At 36.3% G+C, this 13,777-nt stretch overlaps 2 protein-coding genes across 2 annotated transcripts; both read right to left on the reverse strand.

Moving 5' to 3' along the window:
• Positions 1 to 1,549: 1,549 nt before the first annotated feature.
• LOC146882118 (uncharacterized) lies at positions 1,550 to 2,849 on the reverse strand. Its single transcript, XM_085667285.1, has 2 exons — positions 2,472 to 2,849; positions 1,550 to 2,206 (listed from the first exon to the last, which is right to left on the reverse strand). The coding sequence occupies exons 1-2, from the start codon at positions 2,847 to 2,849 to the stop codon at positions 1,550 to 1,552; spliced, it is 1,035 nt and encodes a 344-aa protein (XP_085523411.1).
• A 5,000-nt stretch (positions 2,850 to 7,849) lies between these two features.
• On the reverse strand, positions 7,850 to 10,224 carry LOC114167561 (cytochrome P450 81E8-like). Its single transcript, XM_028052659.2, has 3 exons — positions 9,674 to 10,224; positions 9,047 to 9,413; positions 7,850 to 8,657 (listed from the first exon to the last, which is right to left on the reverse strand). The coding sequence occupies exons 1-3, from the start codon at positions 10,186 to 10,188 to the stop codon at positions 8,049 to 8,051; spliced, it is 1,491 nt and encodes a 496-aa protein (XP_027908460.2). The 5' UTR covers positions 10,189 to 10,224; the 3' UTR covers positions 7,850 to 8,048.
• Positions 10,225 to 13,777: the final 3,553 nt, after the last annotated feature.

Genomic DNA, 13,777 nt, shown 5'->3' on the forward strand with positions numbered 1-13,777 from the left:
TAAGCGGTGGGGAACTTAAATAATTAAACCAGGTAAACAATGTTTGGCCCAGGCTATTACTTGTGGTAAGTGTTGGGGAACATAAATAATTTAAACCAGATAAAGAATGTTCGACCCAAGTCGCTTACTTGTGATAAGTGGTGGGGAACTTAAATAATTAAACCAAATAAACAATGTTCGACCCAGGCCGCTTACTTGTGGTAAGTGGTGGGAAACTTGAATAATTAAAATAGATGAAAGTTTTCGACCCAGGCCGCTTACTTGTGGTAAGTGATGGGGAACTTAAATAATTAAACCAGGTAAACATTGTTCTACCCAAGCCTCTTACTTGTGGTAAGTGGTGGGGAACTTGAATAATTAAAACAGATGAAGGGTGTTCGACCCAGGTCGCTTACTTGTGGTAAGTGGTGGGGAACTTAAATAATTAAAACAGATGAAGTGTGGAGTGTACGTTAAAGAACCCTCTGTTTTATTCATGAATTTTGGGGTGCCTTGTTAAAAACTCCCTGGCCAAAACCCTCCTTAGGGAAAAATGGCAGGTGAGGAAAATAAGTACATCCAGGGTTACAAGTGTTTGGTACATTGATTAGTCTAACTAAAATAGAATTTTAGATGAGATACATTCCACATGTTCGGTATCTCTTCTCCCGACAGTTGTTCAAGCTTATATGCACCTCCTCTTGCATCGTCACGTATCCGGTATGCTCCATCCCAATTGGCAGAGAATTTGCCATCTTTCTTTCTTGTGTTGTTGGCCATTCTCCAGACTAGGTCCCCTTTAGCAAATGATCGTGGGCATAGGTTTGCGATGTATCTCCTGGCCGCCCTTTATTTAACCTTCATCTTACGGATTTGCACTTTGTCTCTTAATTCTGACAATAGGTTGAGGTAGGTACACATACTTGGCGGCGCAGGGAAGGTTCACCAATTTCAACCAGTATCATTGCTTCTGTGCCGTATACTAGGCTGAAGGGGGATTCATTTGTAGTGGACTAGGGGTGCATCTGTAGGCCCACAATACTTCCAACAAATCTTCCGAACATCGACTTTTGGCTCCATCTATACGTTTTCGTAATTCGGCTAGTATGACTTTATTGGCAGCTTCAGCTTGGCCATTGGTCTGTGGATGCTCTACGAAGCTAGTGATGTGTTTGATTTCGAGGCCGATGTAAAATTTAGCGAGCTCCTTATCTATAAATTGTCAGCCATTGTGTGTGGCATGTCATAGCGGCATATGATATCTTTCTAGACGAACTGTTGGACCTATTGCGTTGTGATGGTGGCCAACGGTTTGGCTTCTATCCACTTAGTGAAGTAGTCGTTGCCCACAATGAGGAATTTTACTTGTCCATTTCCCAGGGTGAAGGGGCCGAGGATGTCCATTCCCCATTTCGCAAATGACCATGGGGAGAGTGTGGAATGCAATTGTTCTTGCTTCTGATGGATGAGGTTACCATGTTTCTGACATGGTATGCACTTTTTGACAAAGGTCTGGCAGTCACCATCCATGGTTGGCCAAAAGTAGCCGGCCCTGAGTATTGGTCATGGTTTATGCACATGAATGGTACTCGCATATTCCTTCATGAAGTTCCTTCATTATGTATTGGGCTTTTTCCGTCGTAACACATTTGAGTAGTGGCTGGTCATACCCTGGCTTGTATAGTTCGTCACCTATCATCGTATACCTTGCGGCTTTAGCCAGCCAGCCTTTGTCAGTATTGGGTAGGGGGTTGCTGGTTTTGAGGTATTGCATGTGTGGGGTTGTCCAGTTTTCAGTGTGGTCTAGGTTGAGGCAGATGTTTGTTATGGATGGTGCAGATAATGTCTTTTGTAGTAGGAACTTATGCCTCCTCTTTAGCTTAGTGCTTGCCAGTTTAGATAAGATATCAGCTCTAGCAATTTCACTCCTAGGGATATGCTGGACAAATACTCGGTCAAAGGCAGATTGTATGACGTTGCAGACTAGGTGGTAGTATTGCATGAGAGTGACATCTTTTATTAGGAATTCATCGTTAAGATGGCCTACAGTGAGCTTGGAATCAGTCTTGCATATAAGTATTTTGACGCCGACTTCGGGTGCGAAGGATAGGCCTGCAAGGATTGCTTCGTATTCGGCTTGATTATTGGAAGTTTTGAAGGCAAAATGGAGAGATTTTTCAATGAGGATATCGTTGGGGCCTTCTAGGACGATGTTGACGTCTGCACCCTTTGGATTTGAGGAACCGTCTACATAAAGCCTCCATTGGTCCTCTTTAGGGGTATGTTGAAGGTTTTGATGAAGTCTAGTAGGCACTGGGCTTTGATGGGGCCATGTGGTTCGTAGCGAATGTTAAATTCAGAGAGCTCGATGACCCAAGACGACCTTCGTCCAAGGATGTCAGGTTTTTGGAGGATTTTTTGGAGGGGTAATCGGTCATGACAATAATGTTGTGGTTTTGGAAGTAAGGGTGTAGGCGTCTCGCTGCATGTACCAAGGAGAGTGCTAGTTTTTCCACCATTTGGTATTTGGTCTTTAGATCTTGCAAAGTTTGACTGACGAAGTACACTAGGTGTTGGATTCCAGCAAATTCTTGGACCAGGACAGCATTGACCGTGTGATCTGTTGCAGTAATGTAAACTAGAAGTGGTTGGTGGATATCCGGTTTATGGATGATAGGTTGGGATGTGAGGGTGGTTTTAAAGTCTTGGAAAACTTTTTCGCATTCGTCGTTGCAAGAGAACTTCACGGATTTTTTAAGTAGTTGGATCATGGGTTGGGTTTGTTCGGCTAGCTTCGGGAAGAATCTAGATATGGCAGTTAGGTGGCCTATCAGGCATTGGACCTCTTTAAAATTGTTGGGGCTTCGCATTTCGATGATGGCAGTGCAATTTTCAGGATTTGCTTCAATGTCACGCTATATGAGCATGAAGCCTAAGAATTTTGCCACGGTCGACGCCGAAGATGCACTTTTCAGGGTTAAGTCTGAGGTTGTATTGTCGTAGCATGGAAAATACCGTGAACAAGTCTTGGGCATGTTGCAGGTCGCTAGGTGATTTTACAACCATGTCGTCGACGTATACTTCGACACACTTGCTCATTAAGTGGTTGAAAACTTTGTTCATTAATCTTTGGTAGGTAGCGCCTGCGTTTTTTAGGCCAAAAGGCATGACCTTGTAAAAATAGTTGGCGTCGTCAATGATGAATGTGGTCTTGTGCATGTCGGTTGTGGCCATTGGAATTTGGTTGTACCCGGAGTATGCGTCTAAAAAGTTGAGGACCTTGTTGTCAGTTGCACCGTCTACTAGGCGGTCGATGTTGGGTAGGGGGTAGGCATCTTTGGGGCAGGCTTTGTTAAGGTCCGTATAATCGACGCACATTCGCCATTTTCCATTAGCTTTTTTGACTAGGACCACGTTAGATAGCCAGGTAGTGTAGTGGACTTCCTCGATGAAGCCAGCGTTAAGTAACTTTTCGGCCTCGATTTTTGCTGTCAGCCGACGTTCTTCTCCCAACTTTCCCTTCTTCTGCGAGACGTACCTGGCTTCTTTGTAGATGGACAATTTATGAACTGCTACCTAAAGGTCAACATCGGGTAAGTCTGCGTCTGAGTAGGCAAAAAGGTCGATGTTGGTGGTAAGGATGGGTGTCAAAATATCGCGTTGTTCCTGTTGGAGGCCAGTACCCAATTTAAGAGTGCGACCATTAGAGAGCTCTAGACTTACAGTGTCTTCAACTGGCTCGATGTGAGTGTCATGTCCTACTCTGGGTCTAGGTCCTCGCCAGATAAAGTTATGCCAGCGCCGGATGGATGTTCAATGTTGTTGGTTTGTAAGATTGGTAGCTGAGGGCGTAGGCTTGCCATATACTATTCTCGTGCGAGCCGTTGGTCGCCATGAATGGGAGGGGAATTTCATGGCTAGGTGGGGTGTGGAGACGACGGCTCCTAGAGTGTTGAGGTATGGTCGGCAGAGGAGGACGTTGTGGGTGCGTCTACGACAAGGAAGCAGATGGGGATTGTCTTAGTTTGAGATGCTTCCCGGAAAACAATGTGGAGGTATATATATCCACGAGTGGAGACTTTCTCTCCGGAGAACCCGTAGATAGGTTCATCATAGGGGACCGTGGTAGTGGGTGGCAGATGGAGTTTCTGGTAAGTTGTCCAGTAAAATATGTCATCCTGCTGGTGGTCGACGTCGTGGAAGTCGTTGTTAGTGAAGGTGATGGGGGGCATGTAGCGTCTGTGGTGAGAGTGAGTTATGTGGTTGATGGATTGGAGGTAACAAAGGTGTTTCTTCCTGGCTGATGAAGTGGAGTCACCACTGGCAAAGCCCCCTGAGATGGTGTTAATTGTGCCATGTAGGGGGGATCGGCTGGGTTGACGTTAGTGCAGGCAAGTTGTGGTTCTTGATGGTTAGGTTGATGTCTCTGATTTTTGTGGCGAGTACTGCGAGGGGGTGTCAGTTGTTGGACCGGGATGGATATGGGGTCTGTCCCTGCGGACAAAATGGCGCAAAATGGTCGACGCAAACTAATTCTTCGATTTTATCTTGGAGCGCTTTGCATTTGTCTGTAGTGTGGCCATTATTTATGTGGTACCGGAGTACTTGGTCATGTCGGCAATGGGGGCTTGGAGGTTTTGCGAGGTGGTGGGATGAGATTGGCATGGAGGGCTTCGTCGAGAAGTTGAGATCTGGGGACACTCAGCAGAGCGTATCTAGTGAAGCGTGGTTGTCTAGGCTCTCTGGGCCTAGAGCCAGGTCATGGAGGTTGTTTATCTAGGCTGGTGGTGAGGGGGTGTATTCATTGCAGAACTTGGTATGCAGGTTCTGCATCTCTTCCATGCATAATCTACGGCACGTAGCTTGAGTTCATGCATGGAGGCCGGGGGGTGGAGGTAGACGTTATTAGCAAACGGTCCTAGTTTGGGGGTGAGAATCATACATTGCAAGATCATTTCTTGCGTGAGGTTGGGTGTGCGGAGGGCGGCTTTGCTGAAACGATCTATGAAGGCGCACATCGTCTCGTCTAGTTCTTGTCTGACGCTAAGGACGGATAGGGGTGTGGCCTGATGTGGGCGACTTCCGGCGAAGTCTGTAGTAAACATGTGGGAGAGTGTGTCAAAATAGTCAATGGAGTATGGGAGAGGGTAATGAACCATTCAAAGGCAGGGCCTTTCACTACTAGAAATTCTCATATTACATGAGATTTTTCTTGCAAATTTGTTAAAAGAATTTGCAAGAAAAGACTTTTTTCTGCCATTTTTTCTAAGAATTTTAATTGGTAGGTAATTCCTTTGTGGGTAATTATTTCCTACGAAATTATAAAATTTGCAAGTATTTTCTACAAAATTTGTTGTGAAAAGTGTTTTATACAAAATATTTTGCAAGAAAATGGTAGCAAGTTCTTGCAAATTTTTTTTTCCAACAAAATTTGTATGTATTTTCTACGAAAAAAATTTCAAAACAAAATTGGCAGGAAATATGAGTTTTTTTAGTAGTGTTTGAGGGTGGTAGGAAAAGCTTTACAGAAAACGGTGTCATGGGACGTATAGAGGGCGACATAGGTGATGTATATTTTGAGGTGCTCGTTGGGGTCGATTTCTCTCGTATAGCGCTCTAGTGTGAAGGATTCCCACTAGGCGGGGAGGGTGTGTTGGTGATAACGTCGGTGATAGGGTGGCGACGTCTAGGTGGTTGGAGGGGTAAGGGGTGTGGTGGGATGGGATGGCGGATGAGGGTAGGAAAAGTAGTGGTGTAGTGATGAGGGGGGATATGGGCGGTAGGAAGGGTGGCAGCAGGAGTGGTTGTTGAGGGGTGCCTAGGGATGGTGGTTGGATGATGAATGTTTGTATGATGGGTGGAGATGATGGATGTCTGTTGAGTGGTGGTGAAGGTGTGCGGGGTGGGGTTGTATTCACTTTCTTCCTCGCTGGGTTGGTAATCCAGGGACTAGAGAGCTTCTGATGATTCCTTTCCTTTTCCTTTCTGGGTAGGGTCAACCTCGATCTTCCTTCTTAGCCTTGAGTTCTCTTGCCTAAGCGCTTCCATCTCATCAGCATTGCGCTTTCTCAGGTCAGCAAGCTCTTTTTACATCTTGGCTTGGCATTCAAGGATGGCGGCCAAGTCTGGGGTGACATTAGCGGGCGTAGTAGGGCCTTCCTCGGGGTGCTTCACAATGCCAGCTCTGCTGTGGGTGGAGACCATTCTCGATAGTTTGCGGATTGCTCAGTAAGGTATCACTTTGTGCCCCATGATAGGCGCCAATTGTTCCTGCGAGAACAAATAAGAGATGTTAGAGACACAAACGACGCCTTACCTCAATCCATGACCTCTCGAGTTGGCTCTTTTCCGGCTTGCGCATGTCATCTGCTAGTGTATACGGTTTGGACCCTTAAGGGGTTACCTGCGGAGAGGGCTTCGACGATCAAGTCATCAAAAAAGGCTCTCAAAAGGTTAAATCTTGGATCAAGGAATTAATGAAAGCGTACATTTAATTGTTGGGGTCCACGTGTATTTATAGAGTCATTAATTATGTTTGCCCTTCTTATGGGTTGGGCCGTTGTTTGGGTCCTAGATGGGCCTAGGCTAAGCGTAGGCCCTAAGTTAGTGTTTGTCAGTACTAGGGGCCCTGTTTGCAATATTCTATGTTTGGTGTTATCAACAGATTACATCTTATCTTTTGAAGTAGGCGACCTAAGTCGCTATGTGTTTCCGCTTGACCGATTATTTACTTGATAATTTTATTTGTGGGGTTATGTGTAGGCGGGCTTGGTCGTACGGTTTTCTTGGTCCGTCTAGGTGCAATACAACACCTATACAATTTTTTACAAGACAAGGAGAATGAGGAGAAGTCCTGACAATATACACTCTAAAATAAAATAATATATTTCTTGGATGCTTATTTCTCTTCGATCATCCTAGTTATAAATGTTGTTAAAAGCCCATAAATGAAGTCTCTCAAATGTTCCTCCATCAACTAAGATTTTAATTTTAGCATAAAGTTTGAACTTGTTATTTGAAATTAATGGATCTCTTGTTGATTAATTATTAATGTGTTAGGTTTACAGAGGGGAGTTTCACTGGGGAGACAAACAACACCAATGAGATCTAAGCCTAACCACATAAGACACTGACACCACTCTCAACCCAAAACCTTAAGGCAATGGGTTTATGGGTCTTGATCCTTATATGGTGCTCTACTTTCTCATTTCTGGTCAATGTGGGACTTAGACTCACACTTGGATTCCTAACAATCTCCCCCTCAAGGGTGAGTCCCTTCAACCACATTGGTACACTCCCCCTCCAACGGAAGCTGCCCAACCACGAGTACTCCTTTTCTGTCCTTTTTTGTACCGCCGTTATTCTTAACGGGACACGCTTTACCTGACCCACACTATCAGGAAGACTTTCGATACAAGGACCATACTGCACTCGTTTGAGCCGGTTTCAACCATCGGCTCTAATACCACTCTGATGGGGAAAACAACAACAAACAATATACCAGAGAATGCAGCAGATATAATTTCCCCTAACTTTCAAGAATCTATGAGGAGCAATAATCAAAGAGCAGCAATATGTACATTCAATATGATTATCATCTACATATGTAAATTAATATATGAAAATTAATAAATAAGACACATTAATTTTCATTCAATAAATATTATATATATATATATATATATATATATATATATATATATATATATATAATCTATTCGGATTATTAATATTTCATTTCTAGTAATCCATAATTAAAACTAAAAAAGAATTAAAAATATATTTTTTTAATTATCACAATTTCTATTATAATAAAAAACCTTAAATTATAATCACATATTTATAAAAGTAACTACCACATCAAATAAGATAAATAAAATAAGAACTTATAACTTATCACATTAAATGCAAAAGCATATTTATTATCAACACATTACATAATCACCACGTAATCTTAAGATACATTTACTCTCCATGCATTACATTATCTTATTCTTTAAATAAGACTATAATATTATATGCTCCACAGAAATGTTTATTCTTTAAACAACACAAAATAACATCATAAATTAGTACATATCTTTAACTGCAGATGATTGACGAAGTTGGCACATAGCCTCCAATGGATTTGTTCTTGATATGGTAATTCCATTTCCTTCAGACATATCAATTTCTTCCTTACCAATTCGTTTCCACTCAAAACATTGAAGTAATAAGGCTATGGATAAGCTAACGGTACGTTGCGCCAAGTTTGATCCAGGACAAGCCCTCCTTCCTAACCCGAATGAAAGTAATCTGTTTACTTCACTCTCATTTTCAAACCTTTCAGGCTTAAATTGTGTTGGCTCACTCCACATTTTTGGATCCATATGAGCAGCCCAGGCATTGACCAACACAATTGTGTCTTTTGGGAGATTATATTTTCCTACGGTGCAATCTTCTGAAGACAAATGTGGTGACCAAATTGGAGCCGCAGGATGTAGTCGAAGTGTCTCGTAAACAATGCATTGAATATAAGGGAGTTTTGACATGTCAGATTCCTCTACGAGACGATTTGATCCAACATGAGTGTTTATTTCCTTTGTTGCTTTCTTTATAACTTCTGGATGGTTCAATAAATTAGCCATTGTCCATTCTAAAGTTAGAGCTGATGTATCTGTTCCGGCAAGTAGCAAGCTCTGTGAAATCCATAAAAAGAGTTAATACATGACAGAAAGCGGAAAAATCCTTCTTAGTTTCTTTGCAATTAATTACTAGATAATGACTCTCCCAAAATGTTAGTCTTTTTGTTTTGAATCTAAACAAAATGGACAAAAATTTGTTACGTAAATAAATATACTTATTGTTGTTTTAGTATTCACATTTGTTTTAAAGCTATAATTTAAATTACACATTAGATTAAGTTATGAAGATTGACATATATATATATATATATTCCAACTTACATATTTCTATTTATTCTTTGGATAACTATGACCATCATGAAAATTTTTATCATTTTCAAAAATAAATTAGTCATCTACACATAAAAATGAGGAAAGTCATATTTAAAGAAATTGTTAATTACCAGAGAAAGTCCTTTGATGATTTGATCGGTATATTGTTCAGGTTGTGATCGTTGTTGAGCAAGGAGATGATCTATCATAGTATTTCCATTGTTATTTCCATTACGACGCTCTTCAATGAGTTCTTGTAAGAATGCATCTGTTCTTTTACCAAATCCTTTTAGCTTCTTCTCCAAATTATCAAAATCAAACCATCTCACGAAAGGCAAGAAGTCTCCACGATTATTAATTCCTGCTAGTATCACCAACTCTTTAATGATAATTTTGAACTCTTTTGCTTTCTCCACATCGTTCACATCACAGTCGTCACCAAAGAGTCTTTTACCGGCTACGATTCTCGTCATAGTGTTAAATGACGTTTCCATAAACCTTAATTTAAAAATGTTAATTAGATAAATGTTAATATAATAATAGAAGTAAGAGAAATGTGTAATTGAATAAACTAGTTTTGCTAATTATAAAAGATAGAGCATATTTTATTTGTTACTTCCCAACCTTGAGGAGACGTAAATAATTATCTCTTATTTAGTCCATTTTTAGGCTTAGTCTTTGATTGTGTTTTTATGGAGCACCCTTTAATAGTTTAGAAACATGATATGGACGTATGTTTTGAAATGACAAAAACTCACATGTTTTTAAGATCCACTTTGGTAAATTGGTTGCGTGAGAGGTTAGCGAGCTTTTGCACCAGCCTCATGATCTCGTCTCTTCGGACTTCGTAGAAGGAGGTCAAACGGTTGTTTGAGACAACCTCGAGCGACAAGATGCGACGGAGGTGGCGCCAGTGGTCGCCGTAGGAAGAGTGAAGGATGGTGCTGTTATCGTAGCTGATGTATTTGCCAAAGAGAAAGTGAGGTCGGTTGGCCAAGACGATGTCGTTTTTGGTGAAGCATTCTTGCACCGCGGATTGTGAACAAACGACGACAACGAGTCGGGAACCGAACCAGAGAGAGAAGACTTGGCCGTATTTTTGTGACATTTGAGCGAATGTGCGGTGGTAAGGCTGTTTCAGTTGTAAGAGGTTTCCGATTATAGGGTAAGACATTGGTCCTGGAGGAAGGTTTCTGAATCTTCTTGTTTGGAACAAGAGCTTCAGGGAAAACAGAAAGAGCAGAATGAGCAAAGCCAAATACAACATAGCCATGCTTCAAGCTTTCCTTCTGCTACTGATTGATTCTTGCTTGTCATTTCTCATTCCCATGCATGTCAATTTATAATCGTAAGATGGACAAAAAAAATATAAATTTGTATATTAATAATACATTCTTCGAACAAATATAAAGTAAATAAAATAAAACATAGCACTATAATCAACAGTGACAAAAAAATACAAAAAACTAATAGGAATTCAATAATAATATTATATTCTAACTTAAATTACTAAAAAATAGTATTACAATAATAAACATAATAAAATAGTATAATAATTACTTTTATACTGAAAATAATATTAGAAAAATAAAAATGATGATGATTACATCATGTGAAAATTTTCTTAACGCTTTAAAAATGAAATAATTTAAGACAAATTAGTCATTTTATCATTTGTGTTTTAAAAACACATGTAACAGGTTTTATAAATTAATTTTAATTTATATAAAAATCAATTTTAACCCTATATTTTAAAATTAAAATAAAAAGTCAATCTCAATGTGAAATTTGGAGTTGGGTTATTTTTCATCTAATAAAGATAATTTAAATATATCGTGTTCTTTCAATTCTCCGAAACATTTTTAAAATATAAAATTATGAATAATTTCAAAAAGATAATATTTTAGATATAATTATCCTACCATGAAAATGAAATTCTAATTAAAATATCTCTTTTTTTCTGAAAGATGAAAAAATATTCTGAAGATAAAACTCATTTTCCTTATACCTTAATTCAGAATTTATTTATGTACACCTAATAGTCATACTACTTAAAAGTAAAGACTGAAATTAATTTAAATACATGTTCAAACTCTAAAGCAAATAATAAATACCATAATTTGCAACTATTGGTCCAAATAAATGTCATTCCAACTAAGAGTACCAACAGATCCCATCTCAGATTAACATAACTATGACTACAATAATTTTTTTATGGATTAAGGCACACTTCAAAGCAAGAGTGTTAAAAATAAACGAGCAATTATTTATTATTATTATTATTATTATTATTATTATTATTTGGGTGCAATAAACATGTTGGATAATAAAACTAGCTTTGTTATTACTATCGTCGGTATTGTTTTGGTCAAATAGGTAGTTGGACAAGAAAAATAATGGATCTTGTTTGGTAAATGTTGGACAAGAAAAACAGCAATAGGTATTACTATTATTTGAATTATTTAGGTAAAATAAATGGTTAGAGAAGAAAGAGTAGCTATCACGGCCAGGTGTGATGCATAAGGGTGGGTCCACAGCTACGCGTGTCGCAGTTACCAGCTACCGGCTCTATATGTCGACTTCACGTGGTTGGGCAATTATTAGTGCAATCTACGATAATATTTATTTTTATAATATCATTAGGTAAAAAAGAATTATTATTAATTAATATGAGATGGATTATGGGATGAATTTTAGTATGGATTTATATATCTTTTTATATTTTATTTTAATAAAATGTTTATGTAATGAAATAATGTCTAACATGAATGAAATTATTTAGAATGTGAACGGATAAGATGGATTTTAGTAATTTTAATTTTGAATTTCTTTTTGAAAGATATAAAAGTAATAGAATTAATTAAAACTATTTTATATACCGCAGATATATTTTATAAATAATTAAATTTTTTGAAACAACCATATATCTATTTATATGTATTATATTAAGAGAATCAATTGTTTTATTTACATTATATAAAATACTTAAATATTAATTTGTTTCTTATTTTTGTTGAGGTTTTTTTAATTGAGTCTTAATATTTTATTTTGATCTTATTTTTTGTCAATTTTATTTTATTTAATTATTTTTGTTAACATCATTTAAAAATTAATATAGAATGAACAATGTATGTTACATGTCAATTGGTAATTTTTTTAATCTTTTAATTTAAAAAGATGTTCACCTGTCAAAACAATATCATATCACGTGATAATAATAGTGTTATCTGTCAGCTTAGTACCATATATCAATATAGTGTTATATGTCAATATTTTATATTCAATTTAGTGTTTGTTTTAAGATACATTTATCATATGTGGTGAATCTTGTATACATGTGAATTTTGGGTTCATCAATTTTTAAATGACTTTTAAATTTATTAAATCATATTTTAAATTTACATTTAAATTAAAATGAATGAAGTAAATAAATTAAATATTATTATGTATTTAATACATAAAAAAATTAACATGATTAAACTAAAATGGTTATATTCATTTATATTTAATTTTAATAATAAAAATAAATATAATATAAAAATATTATAAATAATTTTTAATTGTATAAATGACAAGATAATAAAATATCAATTAAAAAAAGATGAGTATTTATCTGGGTACAATACCATACACGTGGAGGTGTATATCATAGGGCCCGCAGCTCCGAAAACACAGGCTCTGCTTCAAGTGGTAAATGCGAGGGGTCTACTACTAGATACTCTGTATCATTTCAGCAGAGTATTTTATATCTTTTTACTATAAAATTATTAAAATTAGTAAGACTTTTTTATTATGTGAGACATTTATTTGATGTAATTTTTATTTTTATTTTCAATTCAATATTTATTTTATTTTAAAAAAGTTAATGTGGTTTATTTTGTGATCAATATATGTTCTTTGTATTAATTGATGTTGCTATTATTTAGAAAATGAATATGAAGTACTAAATTTGGATTTTCCTAATGTATTTGACATGTTATTTCTTAAGATTTATCAATATTAATTTAGAAAAAATGGACATTAATTTTTTTAAAGAAAATAGAAAATAAATTTAAAAAATCACATTAAATAAGCTCGTTAAATATTGGAATAAAGAAATCTGTTAATCTTATTAACTTATCAACCAACCCACCAACTATAACGAAGAGTATCAGTTATACATATTATTACAGTTAATGATATTATAAAAAGACTAATCAATATTAAGATGATATAAATATATCCTTAAGAATCGCAATAGTAAAAAATCACTAAAATTTATAAATAAATTAAAATGTCAAGATATACCTAATGTATCATTATAAATTCATTATTTAATTAATTTTTCAATTAATTTGACTACTTTAACCCTTCAAACAATATTAAACGCATGGGTGATATAGAGTAGAGAGAGAACAAATCTATCATAAAAGAAGAGTTCAAATTCAATTTAATCTTTTAAATGTTAAATATTTGTAAGAACATTTAATACTTTATATTATTTATATCTTTTTAATGTTAGAAAGGGCAAACGGCGACCACGGCCCTTCCTCAATTTTTTGATTTTTTTTTTGTATTATTTATATTTTAAAATTTTTTAAATTGTATAAATTGTTAAAATTTTTTAAATTGTATATATCTTTTTAAATTAGTTTAATATTATATTAAAAATTAATAAAAATTAAATTAAGTATTTTTATTTATTTTATAATGTACAACAATAAATAATTAAATATATAAAAAAACAAAATTATTAAAATATTTTTTTATTTTCTCTTTATTGTCTTTTAAGTTTTTTATATGTTTTATTAATCACTCATTCTTATTTATTTTCTTTTCTCTCCGATAAATGCTCATAACTCAAAGTGTCTTAATTTTTGACG

This window comes from Vigna unguiculata, chromosome 10 (assembly GCF_037176805.1).
Source record: "Vigna unguiculata cultivar grain cowpea cultivar isolate G323 ecotype 2 chromosome 10, ASM3717680v1, whole genome shotgun sequence".
Lineage (NCBI taxonomy): Eukaryota > Viridiplantae > Streptophyta > Magnoliopsida > Fabales > Fabaceae > Vigna > Vigna unguiculata.